Source organism: Podarcis tiliguerta (genome assembly GCF_965153285.1).
Source record: "Podarcis tiliguerta genome assembly, chromosome: 8".
In the NCBI taxonomy this organism is placed as follows: Eukaryota; Metazoa; Chordata; class Lepidosauria; order Squamata; family Lacertidae; genus Podarcis; species Podarcis tiliguerta.
In genome coordinates this window covers 3034045-3057235 of record NC_139541.1, presented here as the reverse complement: position 1 = coordinate 3057235, position 23191 = coordinate 3034045, and the positions used below count along the sequence as shown (strand labels likewise).

The 23191-nt window shown below is 44.9% G+C and overlaps 1 protein-coding gene across 2 annotated transcripts; it reads left to right on the top strand.

Moving 5' to 3' along the window:
* Positions 1-1784: 1784 nt before the first annotated feature.
* Positions 1785-22701, top strand: STARD7 (StAR related lipid transfer domain containing 7). Of its 2 annotated transcripts, none has more exons than XM_083454136.1 (9): positions 1785-1980; positions 5694-6137; positions 13075-13265; positions 14135-14184; positions 15467-15577; positions 15669-15751; positions 16361-16460; positions 18737-18821; positions 20611-22701. In XM_083454136.1, the coding sequence occupies exons 2-9, from the start codon at positions 5713-5715 to the stop codon at positions 20808-20810; spliced, it is 1245 nt and encodes a 414-aa protein (XP_083310262.1). In that variant the 5' UTR covers positions 1785-1980; positions 5694-5712; the 3' UTR covers positions 20811-22701. The 2 variants fall into 2 exon arrangements, with proteins under 2 accessions (XP_083310262.1, XP_083310263.1); XM_083454137.1 differs by having other exon boundaries at positions 1814-2322.
* Positions 22702-23191: the final 490 nt, after the last annotated feature.

The window sequence follows — 23191 nt, the reverse complement described above, 5'->3', positions numbered from 1 at the left end:
ATAGAGTGGTATATTGACTGAAGTTATTTTGACTGTCTTGCCTTGGCCAACTCAAGTTCTCTCACAAGGTACACATGTTCAGAGCAAAATCTATGCCCCAGAGAGGATGGTAGCATCTCGCATCCAAGTATTTTAGATTTGTTTGTTCTCACACTACCACCCCCAATTGACCTAATTGTAAAATACTGTACTCAAAAGGTATGGCAACATGTTACCCAACAGAAATTCAAATACAAATGTTCCGCAGGGTGGCATCTACGTAAACTTTTTAAAAAAGTGATTAACTTCTGTATTTTAAGCAACTGAATATGCATCTTTATAAAAGGATGTGGGTGCTGCTGTGGTCTAAACCACTAAGCCTCTTGGGCTTGCCGATAGTTCAAATCCACGCAATGGGGTGAGCTCCCGTTGCTTTGTCCCAGCTCCTGCCAACCTAGCAGTTCAAAAGTATACCAGCATGAGTAAATAGGTACTGCCTTTGCGGGAAGGTAAAAGACGTTTCCATGCGCTTTGGCACTCGTCAGTGTCCCATGCACCAGAAGTGGCTTAGTCATGTTGGCCACAGGACCTGGAAAAGCTGTCTGTGGACAAATGCCAGCTCCCTCAGCCTGAAAACGGAGATGAGCGCCGCACCCTAGTCAAATTTGACTGGTCTTAACTGTCCTAGGTTCTTTTACCTTACCTTTACAAATATGTTGTTTTGAAGATCCTGATGGGAGAGAAGTTTTCCATGTGATATGATAACTTCACATTTAATAAAAAGCCACTTCTTGTTAGATTTGTTATCTTTAAAATGATTCAAAATGTGTTCAAAGCCTATGAGAATTATTGAAAATCTAGAATTAAAAGTTTTACTGAAACTGATTTTGATTGCTGCCAGCTTTAATTGGCTTGAGGTGTTTGAAGTACAGGAATCATTTAGAGCTTTATAAAAGTTCTGTTTTTATAAAAGTTCTGGCTGCTGCTGGGAGTTGGAGCGCAGCAAAGTCTGGAGGCTGGCAGGTTCTCCTTGTTTTAATGTAAGTGTGTGGCTTCTAAGCTCCGGGTCCTAGCAGGCGTTCCAAGTTTTTGAAATATTTGCCTCCGAACGTGGTGGAGAGGGAGGAGAAAGAGCAGCATAGTAACATTAATTAATTGAACTTGAGTAACTCATGATTGCCTAACTCATAATTGAGCTCAGGATGACGTACAAGGGACTGCCGTGTTCTTACACCAACCCTTTGAGTTAGGAGGGCCTCAAGGCTGGCTGGGGATTGGGACGCTGCTGTCCCGGCTCAACCATTATCCTGCACTGCCTTTTCGGTCACTTGCACGCAAAAAAAAAAAAAAATAAACGCAGAAGGGTGAAATGTTTTCCTCAGTACATGAAGATTTAGCAAAGGGGGGTGGCAGCGCTTGCTGATTTTCATACCCGGCGCAGTTACGCCGTTCTTAAGTGCGATAAGAGGCTTTGTTTCTGAAGCTTGGTGTGGGGGGAAAAGGCGTCCGCATTTGAGTCGGCGGCGGTGGCCTGACCTGACAAAAAACGCAGCTAGTCCTCCAGCAACCCACGCAGGCATCGCGAGGGGCAGCCCCGAGTGGGGACCTGCTGTCTCCAAGGCGCCCTTGAGCGGGTCACAAGGCAGAGGGGAGGCTTGGCGGCGGCTGACAGCAAGATCAAACGAAGAAGCTGGGGCAGCCTAACGTGCTGGCTGCGGCAAGGCAAGGAGACGGATGCCCCTCTCCTCCAACCGGACGGCGAGGACGGGGAGGGAGCGGCCAATGGCGGGGCGCCGTCGAAGGACCGGCGGGCGGGGCCTAGAGGGCAGGGGGCGGGACGCAGCGCGCGTGCGGAGTGTCGCCCGTGCGGAGGCTTCTCGGCTGTGAGGGGAAGCGGAGAGCGGCAGGCTGGAGTCTCCCGGAGCGCGTCGCCTCTCAGTCCGCTAGGCCGCTGGGCGCGGGTCGCCCCTGGCAACCGCGAGAGGGGCCGGACGTCGCCAGGTGAGTCGGTGCTGAAGGTCGCCCGCCGGTTCCACCGCAGAACAGCGAGTGGCAGCGGCGGCGGGAGGGCTCGGGAGTCGGTGCCGCCGAATTCTCGGGGAGGCCCCGGCCAGAGTCTGACGGGAAGAGGCTCCCGGCAAGCGAAGCCCCTCACGTCTCCCCCCGTTAAGCGGCCCGGGCCTGTTTCCTTCCCTGCCCAGCCTGCGGGGCTCGCCCTTCTTTCCTCTCCTTGAGCCCAGAAGTGGAGCTCCTGCGTGCGGGGCCCTCCTGTCCCGGGCTGCGCGCCTCTCAGTGGAATGCTAGCACACGCCTAGGCGAGAGCGCGGATCGCGGCCGCGACAGGTGGGTGCGCAGCTGGGGGCCGGAGTTGAGCTGCTTAGCGGGCCACGTGATTTTGTTACTAGGTTGTGTGTGTTTTTATACTGTGATTAGGGCTGGACAGTTTCTGGTTTTCGATATCACGGTATAATGCCAGCTAAACATCAATATCTCGATATATCACCATGTCTGAAATAAGGTTGGAGCTTATAATAATCTAGGAAAATATTGAAAAGAATAAAAATCTAAAATTGATGTGTATAACTAAATGGAAAATTATGCAGTTAAGGGCTTTATATACCCATAGGTACACCTTGAATTTGGCCCTGTAACAAATTGGGAACTGGTGTAAATCAAGTTTAGAAAGTCAGGTAGACAGTCTAGGTTCTACATGGTGCCTAGTTACAGATGGCCATGCAACCTCTGCTTAAAAACCCCCAAGGAAGGAGAGTCTACCACCTCCCTGCTTCCTGCTTGCCAGGTCTGCAAGGCCAGCTGGGTGGCAGTGCATTCTCAATACATTACAAGGTGAAAAAATATGAAACCTTTATCACAGTCTGGAGTTCATACCGGTAAGAGACAAAATATCAATATATCGCACACCCCTAACTATGATCCTCGGATGAAGGACAGTATAGAAATACAGTAAATAAACGGAATAATGATTAGGGTTGCAGGGTGGCATTAGAGTAGACCCCTGTTGAAATTAATGGACCTGACCAAGGCCACAGTTACACACTACATTTCTGGTGCTGTAATAGGATTTAAAACAGTCATGGCTTCTCCCAAAGAATTATGGGAGCTGTAGTTTGTTAGGTGTGCTGAGAGTTTTTAGGAGGCCCCCTATTCCCCTTGCAAAGGTGCAATTTCTAGAGTTCTCTGGGAAGGATTGGTTGTTAAACCATTCTGGGAATTGTAGTGCCTGATGTGGCTGTAGAAACCAGTATGGGGCAGACATGCTTTGTTGCAGCTGGGGTAGATGAAGGTTTTGCTGGTGCATATGCACCATGGTGGTTCTTCTTTGTGCATTGCTGAGGAAATACATTCTTACTGCCTGTCTCTAGGAACTGCAGTCATCCCCATGGAGGGGTTAATGTTGCCAGCCTTCACAGTAATTAAGTACTGTATCCCTGGTTTCACTCTGAAAATCTGTAGCATTTCTTTTTCTCCTGCAGTGAATTGGGTGCAGTTCCTATGCCTCTAAGAAGGCTGATCTAGAGATTTGGACCTGGATTCCTGGAGGAAGCTTTGCTATTTACTTGCTTTATGACCTAAGGAATATTGTTCTTCGCTTCCGTTCTTTGTTGTAACCATCTCATGTGCCAGTAAACACAAAGCCTTTATAAATAATTTGCAAATTTAAATATTTCCATGTAAAGAATTTGGGAGAAAGCAATTTTTTTGGCGTTTTTGTTTTACTCAGAACTTTATCAGCAAACAAAGTAGCCCAAATAAAGTTTATTAGTGGTTTGCAGGCAGGATGATCTAGGCTGTATCCAACAGTCATACTTAGTAGACCCCTTGTGACAAGACTCACAGAGGTCCATTAATTTCAGTGAGTTTCCACTGACTAGAATTTAGTTGGTTACTACCCTCTGTCCAGGAGGCACAAAAGGCCTCAAAACTTACAGGAGGAAGGCTCTTTGCACCTGACTGGATGGGTTGGAGGGCTTCTGTAACCTGAAGGCATGCTAATGTCTAATCTTCAAAGCAGCTGTATTAAAACCCAAATTTTCTGTGACACCTGAAAGAATTAGGCTGCACTTATTTGAGACTAATCTCCATTCAACTCCCAATGTAGGTTACGTGGCTTACTGTGGTCCTATCAAAGAATCAGTGGCTGCTTGTCAGCACAGAATTGCGAAGGCTGATAGGAATGTCAGTTTTAAGATTGTACCCAGAGCTTCCTGCTCTTGTCCACAAACTTCTTGGCCATTAAGGGACTAACAGGTTTGTGCTTGGGATCAGCTACAGCAGCTGAAAGAGAAAAGCAATTGCTGCTCATTTATCTGTTACCTTAATATTCTTGTGCAAAGCCTGAAGCAATCCTGCATGAGGGTGTTCCACTGCATCAGCTGCAGAATACTCTACCCTTGTCTGCAAAAAAATGCCTGTCAAACACTTCTTCCTCTTTCATGCTTAGAGTACAGGCGTGACTATTAATGGTCCTGCACCAGGGTCATTGCTGGGTGATTGTTAAGCTTAGGCTGTTTGAAAGACTGAAAGTTAATGCTGCTAATGCAGATTACCTGCCAGGTTTTGCTGTATTGTGAAAGCAAGGTGGAGCTGGGAGAGAGCCTGTTTATTTTTGGCTCCTTCTCTGACTGGAGAGGAGGTCAAATCACTGGAAAATTGTGGGAGGGTGTTGTCTCCTCTTAAGCCAGTTTGATAAGCAGAATTTCTGGCAAAGGAATGCAATGAACAATTTGCCCCTTTCATATGATTTGTGTAGTTTGATGGTGTTCATTCTATTACTTCCCTGCAAGCCATATCAATAAATCTGCTTTTGGGGAGACATATTTTTTTAGAGAAGCTACTTGCTCAGATCTTGGAAGCAAGCTTTCAAAATGACACTTTTCAGACTAATTCCCCCCTCCACCTTTTCTGTATTCTTGCAGTTGACTATTATTGTGCTGGCTGACAGAAGCTAGTCATTAATTTGTATATTTTCTTGTGGACCTGCCTGGTATCCACTTGAAGAAAGACTGTGCTTGAACAGAAGGGAAAGTTAGAAACCACAGATTCAAACAATGCATGAGCTGACCTATCTGCTGGTGTATTATAAATTTCCTGGCCACCTTCTCTTTTGGCCTAAATGAGCTTGCTTAGTCTAATTTCAAGCAACTGAGTAAATTCTGTTTTAAAATAAATAGAATGACTTAACTAAAATAGTAACGGCAATTATGCTTTGGGAATAACAGCACACTAATCCTCTTGGTTAATTGGATGAAGTGGCTTGTGATTTCATCTATAAAACAGCAGGGCAAAATAATTTTTTAGAAACTTTTTGCTATGCAATAACACAGAAAAATCATGCATACTCACACTGAACAAAGCAAGGGTCTGTTATGGTGAGAGCTTTTAGAAATTGCATTACTGTCATTCAGGTAACTGAAATTCCATAGTTGCTCTTCATCTATTTGATGTTAGTGAGGTAAAGAAGTGTTCTGTCAAGGTTTTGATGGATTGTTGGCGGGAGGTAGGGGTGCTTTCCAGTGTGGCTACACTTGCTTCTTTGATCCTTTGGTGGCTTTGGAAGCCTAGCGTGAGACTAAAGCCTGGGAACGGCAGAGCTGCAAAGTTAGTAGGGCATATTCTAAGCACGTAGGTGTGAAAGACTGACTTCTGTTGGCATCTTTTGTGACTAATTTTCTGTTCTGATCTCTCTTCCCAAGTCCGTGAGGCTTGGCAGGAATGTTCCACCCACTTCATTGGAGGCCTCCCTCCAGCATTTATTCCTACTACACGAATACTGCCCGCTTCATCGGCTACAAAGGGAAACTACAACTTGTTTGGCAAAATGAGAAGTCCTTGAAAGACAGGTACCAGTGGCTGCTCACCTGGCTACGGAAAGGAACAGAGCAATGTCCAAGGCAGAAAAACCTACTCTCACTACTGGCCAACCAGTGCAGCTATGTGACCGGCCAAAGGGTCCAGCGTGCTCAGCAGATTGGACAGCTGTACAGTAACATCTACTCTGAGAGAACACGCAAAAGCCTCTTCAGCTCTTTGTGGCGCAAGTTCCTAGGGCGTTATACCAGTGCCTGCAAGCTGTTGGCAGCCGTCACTGGTGTCTTCTTGTGGGAAGAGGAGAGGATCAAAGAAGAGGAGCTGAAAAGGTGGGTCTTAACTTTACTTCTAAGGGCCATTGTAGGCAGAAAACATTGCTCTTTAATTTTGTGGATAACATGGCATATTCCTTTTATTTCTGTTTTCATGTTTTGCTCTGAAATTAGTATTTCAATTTCTTTGATCTGTATTTTTGGAGGCAGTGCCAGATGAGGTGGAATATTTACGTCGTGGTTCCCTCCCAAATAAATGGTTGTTGCTCTGTGGATGACTGTACAAACTTTATCTTTTTCTCTGTCAAATGAAACTTGTGACTGAGTTGGGGAGGGGGAGCCTTGTCCCATTAGTGGCACAATAGTTCTTCCGGGTCTACTGGACAGCAGTGGGGCAAGACTGACCAGCTCCTGGCTTGGAGGACTGGCCAGTGATTTTTTTTTTATAGTGTCCTTTGAATAATAGGGCTGTGTGTGATCTTGCTGCAGTTTGAAGTTGGCATTTCTGTTAATTGGTATTCAAAAAAATTATAAGTCATCCTCGGCTAGGAATATTTAAATACTCAAGCAAAGTGATAATAGGAAGAGAGGTGATAGATGGGTAGTAATAGGTGTGATGGCTTATGGCTTACAGTCAAGGTGCAGAGGTTTCATCATCCTACATAGTCTCAAATAGCTGAAATTGTGTTTTCTAAACTACTGTCAGGAGCCGGAGTCAGGCATAGTTCAGCAATAAAGCACCCGGCTTCATTTAAGTTACCTCTATTCAAAGAAACCAAAACAGTACAGGCTTTTCCCCAGTAGGTCTTTCCCAAATTGTGGCAGTTGTGAAGACTAAAGATCCCTGCCTTTCCACTGCTGTCTAAGGTTCCTTCCCCAGCAAACTGAGGCTCCTTCGTCTTGTTTCTCTATGCTCCACCCTCTTCATTTCTCTGCGTCTTCTAGGACACCAGGGGGGAAGAGCGCTGATCACAGCAGGACCAGCCTGCCTCCACTTGCTCATTGAGCCCTGCTTGCCCCTTCAGCTTCTGACACATCCTCCCCCCAATCTTCTCCCTCTTCTCCCTTTGACCACCTGTCCTCATCCCATCACCAGTCCCCTGGCTCTGAGCCTTCTTCCTGTGGGGGTTCCCCAACTGGGCCTCCCACCACTTCTCTGTATCCAACCAGTCCATGACAACTATGTATCTATTTTGAACACCAGTAAACGATTCTATGATTGGTTGGCTCTAGATAGGTTGGCCTAACAATTTAGCACTAGTTAACTTTCCTTTTAAAATCTACTACTTTTTTCTTTGCTATACTATTTTACCCCCTGGTGCATTTTTTTTAAAAAACCAACAGAAGTGTTCTGCTCAGATGTGTGGCTTTTTGGATTATTATTGCCTGTATTGTACCTTTTTTTTGGGGGGGGGGGAACAATTCCAGATTTAGTAGCGGGTATATAAGGCCTGTTGAGACTCTCCCCTGACCTCAGCGGGGCATTTTTAAATGAAACATCCTGTGCAGCTGTCCACAGTCAGTGAAGGATAGACTACAGACTCTGTATTTGGAAATGGCTAATCTCCAAAGGCTAGCCTGTAATTTGTGAAGGAGGATGTTACCCTAACTAAATCTCATTTGGGTGACTATGAGTCTGCCCTTTAAAAGTGTTCGGAAACTTTAGTTGGTCCTGAATGCTGAGGACAGGGTCCATTTTGGGAGAGCACATGACTCTATTGTTTGAATAATATAACTGACACTGGAGGCATTTCCAGGAAAAAAATCACAGTGCTTTTTATGACTTTTAAAGCCCCAAATGGCTTAGGATCAAGATACTTGATGGATTCTCTTCCTCTGTATGGAAGTGCTTTGCTTCTAAGTCCTCTCTCAGATTTGCCCCCTCCTTGCCATCTGCTGCAATAGAACTGTGAGAAGGGCCTTTTTTTCCTCCTTCCACCCCACCTCTGTAAACTACAAGCTGGGGCATACATTGAACTTTTTGTTCAAGCAGGTCTTTGACTTGAGGGGGTGATTGTTTGCCTTCTGCAGATTTTTATTAGTGGCTGCTCTCTTATTTTGTTCTGTTGTTGTTGGAGGGCAGGGTTGGGGGGTACATTGTGTGTGCTAGCTGCCGTGTGTGTACAGTGTGGGGAGCTTGGGTACACATTTAATAATAAGAATGTTGTCCTGAAGGAGCAATGTGGCTTACTTGATGTTTGATTGTGGGGAGGAATGGCAGGATTTCCCAAAAGGTGACTTTGAGGCAGTGAGAGGGAAGGAAGGAAGGTCATGTCCACAGAGCATTTGGTGAGCCCCTTGCCCTGAAATAATGGTTACTTGCCCATGAGTAGTTGCAAGACCCCATAATGTTCCACAAACATTGGGCCATGTTGGGGCCTCTTTGTACTTCACAAGTGTTCCCCTCCCTTGCAACCATCCTAGTCAACCTCTTTATTTGAGCACTAGATAGGAAGGAGTTTTACTCCTCTGATTGGGTATTTGGGATCAGAATTGTTCTATCAACTCTTGTCACGAGACAAGAGACAAGACGTGTGTGTATGAGTACGCTTGCAAACATTTAGCTAATTATGGTAAAGAGTGGACCACGATAGATGGGGTGAGTGATTAGTATCTGGGATAAAAAGAATGGAGTCTGGTTTACAGTATTTCAACAACAGCAAAAACAACCTAGGAGAATCCTCCTTGGGTGATGTGTTTAGTAGCCTGTAAAACCAACTGCACTGTCAATGGAAACTTTTTGCAGCTGTTAAGTGGCAGATGATATTGTGGGAACAGGATAGGTCTGCATATCTCTTGGGGATGATGAGATGATGGTGGTAGGAGTAGTAATAATAATAATAATTTTATTATTTATGCCCCAGCCAGCCTGGGTATCTTCCAGCACATATAAAAACATAATAAAATGCCAGACGTTAAAAACGTCCTGATACAGGGCTGCCTTCAGGTGTCTTATAAAAGTTGTGTAGTTCTTTATTTCCTTGACATCTGAAGGGAGGGTGTTCCACAGGGAGGGCGCCACTGCCAATACGGCCCTCTGCCTGGTTCCCTGTAATTTCACTTATTGCAGCGAGGGAACCGCCAGAAGGCCCTTGGAGCTGGACTATCCTTGAACCATCTTCATTCTCCCAATAAGGGAAGTAAAATAGGGCTGGCAATTCCTCCCCTTAAATCCCAGTTTGAGGGAATTTGGCTGTTTGTCTTGCAGAGGTGCAGTTTATTTTCAGTTTAAACTATCTTTGCAACCAGAAATATGGCTTCCCATGCCCTCTCTTGACTTGCCTTCGCACTGATATCTAAAAGTATTTAATATGCCACATAACAACAGTTTTCTGTAAGTGACTTAACTGTTATAAAAACATTGAAATCATTACGTCCACCCGTGATTCATTAAGTTAATAACCAGCAATAGACCCATCACTTAATTTATCTCTAATTCTCTTGCAAAACATGTCTCTCCCGTATTGGTCTCTGCAGCCACAACAGGCACTGTAACTCCAACGGTTTGACTTTACCCCAGATGGTGCACTCTTCCATTGTTTCTTGAGGCAGACGGATGCCAACAACAACCTAGAGGTAAAAACCTGGGAATGGCTGGCTTGCCTTCCAGACCTTCCTCCTCCTCCTGGATCCTAAGATGCTGCAGAGTGCCTGCATCAGACATCTCTGTGTGTCAGACATCTGTGTGGTGGACTCTCCCTCCCCTTGTGACCCCTAGTGTTCTTCAAAGATTTGGTGGCAGCACCCTCTTAATGATTACATTCATGAATCTGGTTCAGAGATTAAAAGCGTGAAGGAAGCTAGCTATTCATGGTGCATGTTTGGCATGCAATCTCTCTCTCTCTCTCTCTCTCTCTCTCTCTCTCTCTCTCTCACACACACACACACACATGCACACACACACAGTTTTAGAACGTCCTCCTGCAGACTCTGCAAAAGTGCTCAGCTTTAGCCTTTTGGAAGCATGTTTGGTTGGCCTCTGGGACTTACAGCTGAATTGGGAAATTTCAATGAATTTTCAGCTTCATTAGTTTGCTGGTGTGAGTGGCTTTTTGCTACCCTGCCTCCTACCATCAAGATGGACTGCAGTCTTCAAGTATGTGCCTGTAAGGGGGTGGTGGCTGGTAAGAACTTTTTGTACTGCTATGAGGCTAACTTTACTCGAACTCACCATAAATAGCGTTTAATATTTTGACATGCTCTCAGCTTTTATAGAGAGGAACTTGTTTATCGATGTATTGGAAAACCTGTTCTTGACCCAGTCTAAAGGAATCTTCGGGGTAACCTTTTCAGATATTAGCAGACAGTGGTGCCTCTGGATGCAAACGGTATCCGTTCCGGAGCTCCGTTCACATCATGAGCAGAACGCAACCCGCGTCTGCGCATGCGCGGGTCATGATTTGCCGCGTCTGCGCATGCGTGTGACGTTATTCTGAGCGTCTGCACATGCACGAGTGGCGAAACCCGGAAGTAACCCGTTCTGTTACTTCTGGGTCGCCGAGGGATGCAACCTGAAAAGATTTAACCCGAAGTGTCTTTAACTCGAGGTATGACTGTATTGCTGACTTCAGCTCTCTGCATGTGTAAGCCTTGTGTAAATGTTTCATCCTTTGTGTAATCGTGCTCAAGTTGCAGTGTCCCAAGAGGCCACCTGAAACCAGCTGGATGCTAGCACTTGCTTTTATTAAGGCTTCTGTCTCTAGTAACCAGGTCAAGATTAAGCAGCTGTACTCTTCTTATCTTTTCTAGCAGCTTTCAAAATAACATAGTATCAGTGTCTTCCTTTGCTGCCATCATCAACTTGTTTTTGGTGGGCTGTGAGAATTACACAGCTGATGAATGACTGACAAACAAACAAACACATTATGTAATAAAACCTCTATGAAGCTTCAATTCTGGGCCCTCTGCTAAGAAGTATTAGATTACCAGGCGCTAGAGATGCAGCCTTCTCAGTAGTGGCCCCATGCTTACGGAATTCCCTCTCTAGGTAGCTACATTTGGCCCCTACATGGACTACTTTAAACTGGTAGTTATCTGCAATGGTTGTTTTAGTTTGCTATTTTTGCTGCATGCATATATGTGTATGTTCTCTTGATATTATATTTCTCTGACAATATCTCTTTTAGATGTGTTACTGTATATTTAGATTATGCTTTCATTTTTTAATAGTTTGTAATGTATTCTGGATTGTGTTTTAAATTGCCTTGAGTGGAGCAACCCTGAAAGGCAGCCTTTAAGTACCTAAATAAAAAAATTCCTTTATCCTTGAGGATAGAACTGTACAAGAGCTAGGTGTGAATAAATTAGTGCAGAGGCCCAGCAACCCAGGATGGAGCTGTGCAAACGCCATTGAGGTGAATAAGATTTGGGCAAGAGTTATCTTGTCCAAGTGTCATCGGATCATGGGAGCAACCACAGAGTCAAGACCACTGCTCCCTCTAGTTCAGTGTTTCCTACACTGCTTAGTAGTGGCTCTCCATAATTTCAGACAGGATTCTCTCTCAGCCCCAACTGGAAGTGCCAGGGATTGAACTGGTGATCTTTTGCATTCAAAGCAGGTGTCCTACTGCTAAGGTATGACCCCTCCTTAGTAATCCTTAGTAATCCTTCTACCTAGGATTTTGTGACACATCTTTTGCAACTGCACTACCCTGCAAAACACCTGATTCACCTGGCAGCAAAAATATTTTTTATTCTATTTTATTTATTTTGATGCCGGGTGAATCAGGGGGTCTGCAGGGCAGCGTGGCAGCAAAAGACACATCTTTTGCTACCTTGCAAAACTCCTGATTTGCACAGCTGCAAAAAAGAAATGTATTTTTGCTGCTGCGCTGCTGGGTGAGTCAGGTGTTTCGCAGGGATAGCATGGCAGCAAAAGACACACATCTTTTGCTGCCGCTATGTCCAGCAGACCAGCTCACTGCAGCCAGGCAGGTGGAGATGCTAGGCACAAAGGGTGGTGTCCAGCTAGTTTGGAACACTGGATAGACACGATTGAAAACGCTCCCACCACAGGATACCCATTCCTCCAAAACAAACTTAGGAAAACCATCCACTATTTCATCACACAGTCCAAAACCTCCTAACAAAAACTTGATGAGCCAAAGGCTTATATTGCCTAACAGACTTCTACAAAAATAATAAACCCATACTGACACAAGAAATACAGGACAAACTAGGGGACACCCAAATGCCCTGGCTAACACACTGCCAACTGCATGCTTCTTAAACAACCCAGCAGTAAAAACACTAAGCCACTAAGCCTGTGACCACCTTTGAAAACCTTCTGCTGACAGTAGAGGGACATGGCAAGGGGATGGCATCCACAATGTACAAAGACTGCTCCAGAATCCTACAAATCCCCTCATCTCAATAAAAAACAATGCAAGCATGACATAGGCTACAAAATAAACTCTACCCAATGAACTAAACTCTGGTCTAAACCTCCCTTTAAATCCATCTCAGCCAAAAGAAGGGAACTCGCCTTGAAACTTACCTATACTGTAGATATTACGTAACACCATGTAAGTTGGCGCTGATACACCCAGGAACCTCACCAAAATGCTGGAGAGGCTGCACCTCTATCAGTACATATCTCCACATGTGGGATTGCCCCAAAATTCAACCCTTTTGGACACCAGTCCTACAATAAATATGCAAAATAACTAAACAGGTATTAGAAGCCACCCCATAACTAGCTCTGTTGAATATTTTCCAAGATGGGCAAGGATGTCAGGGATTCTTAAATGAAATAAATGATAATACTGGAAATGGGTTTTATTACACAACACAATTGTGGACTTGGTGCTGTTCATGCATACATCCTGCTTGCAGCTTCCACACAACATTGGCCCTCATAAAAATGCCATCCCATTCCCCATCCCAGTTCTAAACCAAAGAATCGGAGTGATTATGGTAATCTAAGCTGTCCTGATAGGTTGAATCAGACTGAGTAAGCCCTGACTGATGATTGTTGTCCTCCTTTCATCACAAGGTCTGCAGAAGAGATGAAACGCATGGAAGAAATCAATGTGTTCCAGAGTAACAAAGGAATGAGCCAGACACAGGAGCCAAAGGACGCAGGTTCTGTTTCCAGGGAGCAGAGCTGGGAAATGGTGATGGACAAGAAGCACTTCAAGCTATGGCGGCGCCCAATTGGAGGGACTCATCTGTATCAGTACCGAGGTAGTTCCTGCTTCCTGGATTTCCTACTTGGAAGCCCATTTGTGTGGCAAGAACACTTGAAAAAACAACAGCAAACTTGTTAAGGGGCTTTCAGAAGAACACAGACAAAAAAGGGGATAAAAACAGTTATTTTTAACCTGGGCTGGGTTCAAGGCCTTTTTTTTAATCAGCAGAAAGAAATGGAAAAGTCTCTGCATTTGGGTGGGTGGGGGGGGGGGGAGAAATGCACAGGAAATGCAGTGCCCCTCGGTCCTTGCCCCCAATTCCTTGAGCCCCTTGCTTGCTGGAGAGTTCCAGGGAGACCCTTGCTTGTGCTGCAGTTTGGATGAGGAAGGAAATGGCAGGAGGGACACCTGCAGTTTATTTCTTAGCCAGGCTGGAGGCTGTGGGTATCTTTTCTCACCAGAAGGCAAGCAGAGTGAGGAAATTTGGTGCGGACACCTGCTTGTTCAGGGGAAACACCATAGAGGATGCATGGTTTACAAGTTTGCTGGTAGCTGTAGAGTTAGTCTGCAGGTGGACATGAATTGGACAAGTGGCACTGGCTTATGGGCACTATGTAAACACACATTAGAATTGTAAACAGCAAGAAAAAAAGATGTCATCTTCATGGGAGGATGGGGTTGGAGACTTGCTTGATGAAAAGCAAAGAGATTAGCATGTACAGAGTAACTGAAATCCATGCATTAATCGTAGTAGTAGTATTATCACTGCCAGCAGCAAACTTGTTAGTCACTTATTGTTAAACTTATTAGTTGTATTAGACTTACATTTTAACAAAAACATAAATGCATTATACTGTAGAAAAACCATCATATAGAACATTATCAATTTACAAAAACAATTTATGTCTTGTCGTTCCTTTGTAGTCTTTGGGACTTACACAGATGTGACACCTAGGCAGTTTTTCAATGTGCAAGTGAGTATTTTCATCCCTCTTCCATGCCCCTCACTGACTGAAGGATGTCTCTAATGTAGCCTTCACCAACCTGGTGCCCTTGGACTACACCTCCTGTCCATTTTGTGCTGGTTGAAGGTGATGGGAATTGTAGTCTAAAACACCTAGAGGACTCCAGTTTGGCAAAGGCTGGTGCAATGAAGATTCAACTCATATTGTGCTTTGAATGCCCCTGTTCTTGCTGCTGCTCCTGTTCATTGAGATGTCCGACTACTAGGGGGAGTGTCAAGGGCACCAGAATGCAGTGATCTCAATTTCCTCTGCCAGGAGCACCAGCAGCCAACAATCCTGGCTGCAGTAATTGGTTGTGGTTGGTGGGAGAGCCAAGATGAAGTGCAGCTCCACCTTTCCAAATAATAATAATAATAATAATAATAATTAATAAATTTTATTTATACCCCACCCTCCCCAGCCAAGGCCGGGCTCAGGGCGGCCAACAACCAATAATAAAAACGAGTTGAATGAATACAACTTAAAATCAAGATTAAAATACAACATTAAAACATTAAAATGCAGCCTCATCACAGGAGGACAAAAGAAAAAGAAAGAGGGGGAGGGAATCAAATTGACTCCAAGCCAAAGGCCAGGCAGAACAACTCTGTCTTACAGGCCCTGCGGAAAGAAATCAGATCCTGCAGGGTCCTGGCTCTGAAAAAGCCCTGGCTCTGGTTGAGGCTAATCTGACTTCCTTATGGCACGGGACCTCTAGGGTGTTGTTATTTATGGACCTTAAGGTCCTCCGTGGGACATACCGGGAGAGGCGGTCCCGTAGGTACGAGTGTCCTAGGCCGTGATGATGTCCTAGGCATCATCCAAATGATGCCTCCCCCAGGTTTTCTGTGCCTTTGGACATGTCTGGCCATTCCTCCTCTTCTGTAAATGGGGATCCTGAAAGCTTTGTACTGAATGCTAGTACCTTCTTTTGCTCCCTATAACTGAGTTCTGATTCTTACTTGCATTCCTTGGAAATAAAGGGAAACTGGACTCAGAGTTAATACCTTTTGTAGCCAAGGTGAGGGTCTTTGGGACAAGCTTCTCCACCTGGCGCAGCAAGCTCAAGTGACATCGCTTCATTGCCTCCTCTGGGTGTTTGAAATGCAGATTAATCCAGGAGGCATAAAACCCATCTTGCCTCTTAGGGAATTGTCACAGTATTTCATCATTTCTTAGTTGGCACTTCGACAAGTGAGAAACAAATTGTAGGATCATCTCAAGGGAACTCTTCTGGATTCTTATCTTCTAGCTGGATACAGAATATCGAAAGAAATGGGACTCACTAGTCATCAAACTGGAGGTGATTGAGAGAGACCAGGACACTGGATCAGAGGTTATTCACTGGGTAACTCATTTTCCGGTGAGTGTTTCTTTCTCTGGCTTCCATAGAATGACACTGGTGTGTTGATGGCAGCTGCTCCAGGATAACAGCTGTGTCTTCTTCCTTTCAGTATCCAATGTACTCGCGGGACTATGTGTATGTGCGACGGTACAGTGTGGACCAGGAGAACAAGTTGATGGTGCTTGTCTCACGGTAAGGGATCCTGGGCCAAGTGGAAGATACAGCTGCATTTATTCTGCAAATTAAACTTCTCTATAGAGCTACTTACTTTGCATAATTCTGTCCTCAAGGTTTGGAGAGGTTATGGGGGGAAATGCTGGGAAATCAAAGGAGATGAAGACATGAAAATTGCATCTGGAGGTATAATCTACTTGCCCTACAGCTGGTTGCACCTGATAATACCTATATGTTTGAGATATATTTATATTGTAATACTTTTTGATTGGTTTAGATGAACTTTCCTCACCACTCTTCTAAAAATCTTTGAGCTGTGGAATACGTTCAGTTTGCAGTATTTTAATATATTTGTTTATTTGTTTGTTTATTTAATGTATTTGTTTCCATTCTGTTTCAGTTTATTTATTTTTAATTATTACCTTTTGTATGTATTTAGCTTTTCATATTTTATCTACATTAACTTGTGTAAGCCGCCTTGAGTCCCAGTTTGGGGAAGGGTGGGACATATATTCTTACACAGATGATAATATTTATTTAACTATTATGAATTCTGCACATAGAGCTGAGGGGAATTTTGAAGTTTTTCCCCTGAAATGTTTGTCCTTTCTCCTGTTTGGTTGCCAGAGCGGTTGAACACCCAAGTGTCCCTGAAGATCCCGAATTTGTCCGTGTTCAAACCTATGAATCTCAAATGGTTATCCGCCCTCACAGTTCATTTGATGAGGTGAGTGCCCAACTTTTACAGGAGAAAGTTTGTTTGGGTGGTTTTCCCAGAACTATCTACCCAAGAGGCGAGACTGAACCAAGTGGGAGTCATTGAATTAAAATACCCAGTTTTTTACACTGTGTTGAGTCTAACTTCTAATGTGCCCTGTATTGGATGACTTCTGGAGAGACCCATATCAAGGCCTCAGAGTATGAAAATGCATTTGGAAGGTCCCCTCACCTAGAACGCTGTGGCTGATCTGAATACCTACAAAGGTGTTGAGTGTGTCTTGAAAAGGGGTGGTTAATTTTCTATGGGTCTGTGGTGCAGCACCACTGCATAAGATTAGCCCACCTCGTCTAGCATCCTGTTCCCACAGCGGCCAACCAGATGCCTCCTATGGGAAGCATGAAAGGAGGATTTGACCTGAGCACAGCTGCATGCTCCCCACTTGAGATTCCCAGCAACTGCTATTCAGTGGCATACTAATAGTGGAGCATAGTGAGTGTGGCTAGTAGCCATCGATAGCCTTATGCTCAGTGATTTTGTCTAATCCTCTTCCCTTCATTTTGTTAAATTTCAAATATAAACAACATGAATAACCTCATCCCTCACAGATGAGTACAACTTATCATGTCTGAATGAAAGCAATTCCAATCATAATGCCCATCTTATAAATATGTCTTCCCATAGATCACCATGAGATGTTTGTCCTCTGCATCCATTTTCTTTTGTCACAGCACAACTAATAAAACACCATAAAACTTCTCATTTCTTCATTCTTGTGGCTTGTTGGTTAATTTGCTTGAGGACCAGGTCTTATAATTGTGAAAAGCAAGTTTCCATCAATTTTGTATTTAGCTGTGTTTGGGAAATTGTTCTTTTTGCTGCTGTCATGGTGTGAACAAAAATATATTTTGGGGTAAGGTCTTGGGCTTCTGAATCATGTATTGACCAATGAGCAATCTTTGCATCTAAATAGTTGTTTGATTAGTAATCATTTCAGCCTTGTGAAATACTTTTATCCAAAATCATTGGACAGGACCACCACTTCTGATCCTCTTCTGAAGCCGTCCAAGTTGATGGCCATCATTACCTTCTGGGGAGTAGTTTCTATTGTTTAAGTGTACGCTGTACATATCTTTTCTTTTGTCTGCCCTGGATACTTAGATGCTAAGTATGGTCATGCCTTGGTCCTCGGACATTTCAGCTCCCGAACTCCGCAAACCCGGAAGTGAGTGTTCTGGTTTGCGAATGTTCTTTGGAACCCGAACGTCCGACGGGGCTTCCATGACTTCTGATTGGCTGCCGAGCTTTTACTTTTTAGGGAGCTATTGCAGCACAGCGCCTTGAATGCAAAAGATCCCACATTCATACCCCAGTACCTCCAGTTAAAAGGGCTTCAGTCAGGAAGCATTGTTAGGGGGAGCCTCTCTTTGCCTCCTGAGACCCTGCATAGCTATTGGCTGTCAGGATGGACAATACTATAAAAATACTCCAGGACTGGGAACATCTGGCTTCTGGGCCCTCTCAGTTAAGCCTACCATGCCCTTTTGGGCAAATGTGTGCCTGCTCCTGGCTTGAAATTTGAACCATGTGATGTCAGATGATTTGCAGGTGGATAAAGCCTGTGTATAAAGTCTAGTCTTGCTTTTGCATGAGGCAATGCCATGCTCATAAACTTTTTTGCACCTCAGAAGGCCAGATGGGAGCTAGCCTCCTTAACATACACAGTTCCCTTAAACATTTTATGCCATTTCCAGATGATTCAAGCAGAACACATCAGTTCTGTACTGCAGGGGTTGTCACTGTGGCACCCACTGCTGCTTTCTCTGGGACTCATAGAGGTCCCTATCCCCACTGAAATGAGTCTTGAAAGAAGCAGTTTGTTGCAGCCCAAGAAAACGGGGTGTGGTGTCTGCTTGAGGCCTATGACAGGTTCTTCAGTTTGCAAGTATGCCACAGGCCCCCCAAAGCTAGCAGCCCCTGCCAAATGGATTACAGACTGGCTACTTATTTGTGTTGGTGCTACGTTTTTGAGAAGTCAGGTTCTCCAATTGCCTTTGTCCATTAGAACCTTGAGTTTGGTGGTTCTGGAGTGCGGTTTTTCTTCTGTTAAATATTTCCATGCTGCCTTAGTCTTTCTAGCGGTTCTGCTTTGGTTTGTGTTTTTCATTTTTTGTCCATGGCTTTATGTAGAAGTGTATGTGAGAAATTGAACGAATAAAGGGATGGAGTTGTCCTTGCTGGTCGACCTCCCAGGGTGGGCCTGCTAACTCCCTTTCTCTTTTCAGAATGGCTTTGACTACCTGCTAACGTACAGTGACAACCCGCAGACAGTGTTCCCCCGGTACTGTGTCAGCTGGATGGTCTCCAGTGGTGAGTCACAGCATTGGGATCTCTCTCGGTTTAACAAGCAAAAAAACCTTGTTGACCAGAGGAACTCTCTGCCAGCAGATGTGTAATGCTTGCCATGGGATCAAAGAGTTCTCATTTTTCAAATCAAGATGCTGAAGAAGGCCATCTCTGATAACTTTCCCTGCCAGAGACATGGATTAAATTATCAGTGACAAAATACTCCCTTTGCAATGGCAGGGACTGATGGCGAGGTGCAGTCTAAAACATCAGGAGGGCACCAGGTTGTCAAATGCTGCTATACAAGGGCCATTCAAAGGGGTTTGACTTGAAGTGACTGCTGTGTTCCTTGGGGATTCCTTGGTACCAGCACCCTCCTGACATAAGCAGTCCTTTAGATCCTAAGATCAAAGGTCCTGATCCAGCAAGATGGCTCGTAGGGCTGTATTGTTCTGCAGCGCTGCTGGTCACTGTGCTTGGTGTTTGAGGGCTGTTTGCTTCTGTTTTAGAAAGATGATTCCTGAACCCTTAGATGCTTTCATCAGAGTGCTTTCACAGGAGATACTCATGTTGCCTTTTAAATTACTACATATAACTTTTTTAAAGTACCAGGCATATCCAGGTTTATGTGGAAGCAACTGCCCACAGACTTTGTGGGATTTGCCCTTGAGTTTGCCTGGGCTTAACGCCTCCCTCCATTTCTTAAAGCACCAAAGAGGCCACACTCTGTGGATGCCATGGGTATCGCAAGTCCACATGGCAAAGTCAGCAGCTGATGGCCGATGTTATTGTCTTACACACGGAAGATGGCACAGGCCTTCAGTGAGGCCCAGAACAAAGTGCCCTGAGAGGCACAACCATGGGGTTTAGGGACAGATTTTTTTTTAATGTTTATTTACTTACTTCCCCGTGTTTATAATTTGCCTGTCACCTAATGGTCCCAGGGTGGAAAATTAAACAAGAAAATTAAAAGCAGCCAGTATAATATCCATGCAAATAAAGCAGCAGCAATAAAAGTCCAAACCAGTGTGCCTTGCCTTTTCCCCAAAAGCCTGAGCAGGGAGGTGCATCTTCAGCTGAGAATGAAATAATGACTCTGTCATGGTGAGATGTTCTTCAGAGGGCAGGTCATTCCAGAGGCACTGGGCCACCACCACCAGGAGAGCCCAACTGTGGATCACCACCCCAGATATCTCATTGGGTGAGGGCGCTTCTAACAGGGCTTTCCCCACAAATCTTAATATTTAGGCAGTATGGGAGCAGGCATTCTTTCATGTTCTAGGGACCCAGGTAGTTTTGGGCTTTCAGTACTAACATAAGCAGTGTAACTTTGTCCTGGAAGATGATAGGCATCCACTCTGATCAAAATTGGTGCTGTGTGCAGCCATGTTTTGTACTAGTTGCAGCTTTCTGACCATTTTCAACAGAAGCCCCATAGAACACATTGCAGTACTCCAGGGTGGAAGTTATCAGGGCATGGGGATAACTTTGGTTAAGCTTTCTCTGTCCAGGAATAGTCATAGTTGGTGCAACAGCCAAAGCTGACCATATGCAGTCCTACCCACTGAGGCCACCTTGGTCTCAAGTGACAGATGACTCAAGGAACTGTGCCTCTGTTCCTTGTGAGGGAGGGGCAGGATTCAACCCCATCTAGAACTGGCTGACCTACCAGTTCCCAGACTTGAGACCTGCCCACCCACAGAACCTTTTTCTTGTCTGTATTCATGGCCTTAGCAAAAGTATGTAATCCTTTTATGCTGAGAGTTTGATATGGGCTGACTTCTCTGTTATTCCTCCTTTCTTTCCTTTTCAGGCATGCCAGACTTCCTGGAAAAACTGCACATGGCAGCTTTGAAAGCCAAGAACATGGAAATCGAAGTGAAGGACTATATCTCTTCCGCCAAGTCCCTGGAGTCTGGCAGCAATGACAGCAAGGAGGGGAAGGCCAGCATGCCCAGCCAGGATCACAAAGGTGAAGGGACCTGCAGCCCTATTCAGATAGACTATGCTTAAGGGAGAGTGCTCCCCAACCCCGCTCGGAGTTGGCAGCCCAAGCCTTTTCATTCTGCAAACTGGAAAGGATGAAGATTGCAGGGATGCCTTTGGGACCTTAGTTCAGCTGGTCACTTCCTGTCTCTATAACTCCTCCCTCTCCTGTGCCATCTTGGAAGAGGGCAGTGATCTTGCCATTGGAAGCCAGGCTCAGCAACTTTGTAAAGCAATTTTGTGTGCCACTTGTGTTCTGGTGATCTTCTTTTTCCCAGTGGGGATGTTCATGGCAAAAGTCTCTCTCCTTTTCTCTTCACACACATCCCCGCCATTCCTTTGGTGCTGCCAGATGCCTTTCAGAGGTGGCCCTGCAAAACCAGCAGGGCCACCATAGCCTTGACCCTTTTACAGGTACTGTGGCACATGAGCACCTGCAGTGCCTCCACTGGCATGTTGAGTGAAGCCAATCCAAAATACTTGTTGCTGGGGCAGGAACTCTGCGTCCTCAGTGGGGCCTGAATGCTTTCTTGGGGCCCTGTGTGTGCCACCTGTGCAGTGTGTTGCTCTGCTGCCAATGTGCCTTTTTCTCCTCTGGCACTACCGAATGCAGCTTCAGGCTGCTGGAAGCAGACACTGTCAGGCTCTGGGTCAGTGGTGTTGTTGCATCTCTGGCACCTGCAGAGTGAAGGAAGGCTATATTTTTAAGCATCTTGTTTTGTTTTCTCCTCCTTGGCTTGATAACATTCAACAGCTACTGGCTCAAGTTCTGGCTGGAGTTATTCTACTCCCTTTGTCAAACTGATGGTAGCCCAAATGTTTCATTTATAGTTGTTCGAAGCAGAAACAGGATCTGCTTGTGTCAACCATAAATCAGTTGGTTTTCTCAGTTGATTTTGTCACTGGATTTGGAGAAGCGCCTATTAGCTGCCGACTTCTCACTAATATGTTTCCAGGGTGGTGGGGAGGAAATTGAGCTTCCTCTGGGAAACCCTTGAATAGAACTTGAATACCTGACATTAGTGTGTGTGTGTGCATCTCAGGTCAGAGTGTCTAACATGCTTCTGTTTTGGCATGAAAGGCTTTGAAACCATCTGTAAAAGTAGATTAGAAAGTAAAGTTTAACATCTTATAACACAAAAGGTTTGGTTTTCAGGAGAGGAGGGTGAGTTGAAGATACACATGCATCTGTCCTACATATTCTCAGTTTTTTTAAATAACTTATCATTGGCTTGGTTTTCTTCCACAACCTAGAATGTACTAATTTGCGAGTCTCAACTTCTTCATTTATCGTTGAGGCTGGCGGGGGAGATGACATTCCTACATGCCTGCTATACAGGTGCACTACTGCCTTCGATTGTGTTCCGTGTGAAGCAAAGGCGTGTGCCAGTGTTCTCCTTCCAGATACAGGCACCATAAGCTGAATTGTCCTGAAGTGGGTCATTGGTAAACACCCAGGGTACCTACTTCTACAGTGAGAGGATTCTGCTGCTTTCATTGTCCTCAAAGAATGCAAAGTAGAATGAATCGCAAGTGAAGCTTGATGTTGTATATAAATATCCTCAAGGAACCACTTCTGTGCCAGTGAAAAATTGGGTGCATTTCCCGCCCTCTCATTCTGTGCATTGAAGCATGTGATGTCTTCTTAAGAAGCTTCATGTGGAGCAGAAAGGAGACAGCCAGGTTGTGTTGAGGAGATCCAGTGCTAAAATGAGAGAGCACCTCTTGGCTTGGCAGCTGAGGGTTTCAGGTGGCTGTATCTGGGGGGTGGGGTGGGATGAAATTGTGCATGAAGACCCCTTTGGTCTTGCTCTGTGGCCAGTTTGGCCTGTTAAACATAGCTACTGATGCTTTTAATTAAAGCTCGTGTTTTTATTAGAACCAAAGCACCAATAAAGCTAACCAGTTGGTACGACAACCTCATGAGTCGATCCTTTTTGGGAATGAATGGGACAAAACCTCCTTCCGCTAGAGCAATTTGGGTTTTTTTGTTTGTGTGGAACATCTGTCACGTGCCCCATGCACATTTCTCTCTCCAAAAACAAAGGTGGTTTTAAGTCCTGGGGATTAAATGGAAATGCAGCGCTAGTTTCCTTGCTGCTCATCAGCAATGCAGTCGTGTATTGCACCTTCTCATACTATCGCATCAAGACCTAAAAAAGGTCAGTCCACTGGCAGGAACATCATTCCAAAAGTTACGAAGGTGAGACTAGGGATATAGGACTTTGAAAGACTGAAAGGATGCCTCAGAGCTATCCTGTTACTTGTGAGTGACCTACGGAAATCCATCCTTCTCTGTGTCAGCAACAAATTACAACTGTGTACTGGAGCAATTCATGTGTTGTGACAAGAAAAAGCTGATTATGCAAATTTGCTATGAAGCCGTTTACGATTTTTCATTTCTTTGG

Coding starts and splice junctions, on each gene's coding strand:
- STARD7 (XM_083454136.1), top strand. CDS start 5,713: ATGTTCCACCCACTTCATTGGAGGCCTCCCTCCAGCATTTATTCCTAC. Junction 6,138..13,074: donor AAAGAAGAGGAGCTGAAAAG/GTGGGTCTTAAC, acceptor TTTCATCACAAG/GTCTGCAGAAGAGATGAAAC. Junction 18,822..20,610: donor CAGCTGGATGGTCTCCAGTG/GTGAGTCACAGC, acceptor TTTCCTTTTCAG/GCATGCCAGACTTCCTGGAA.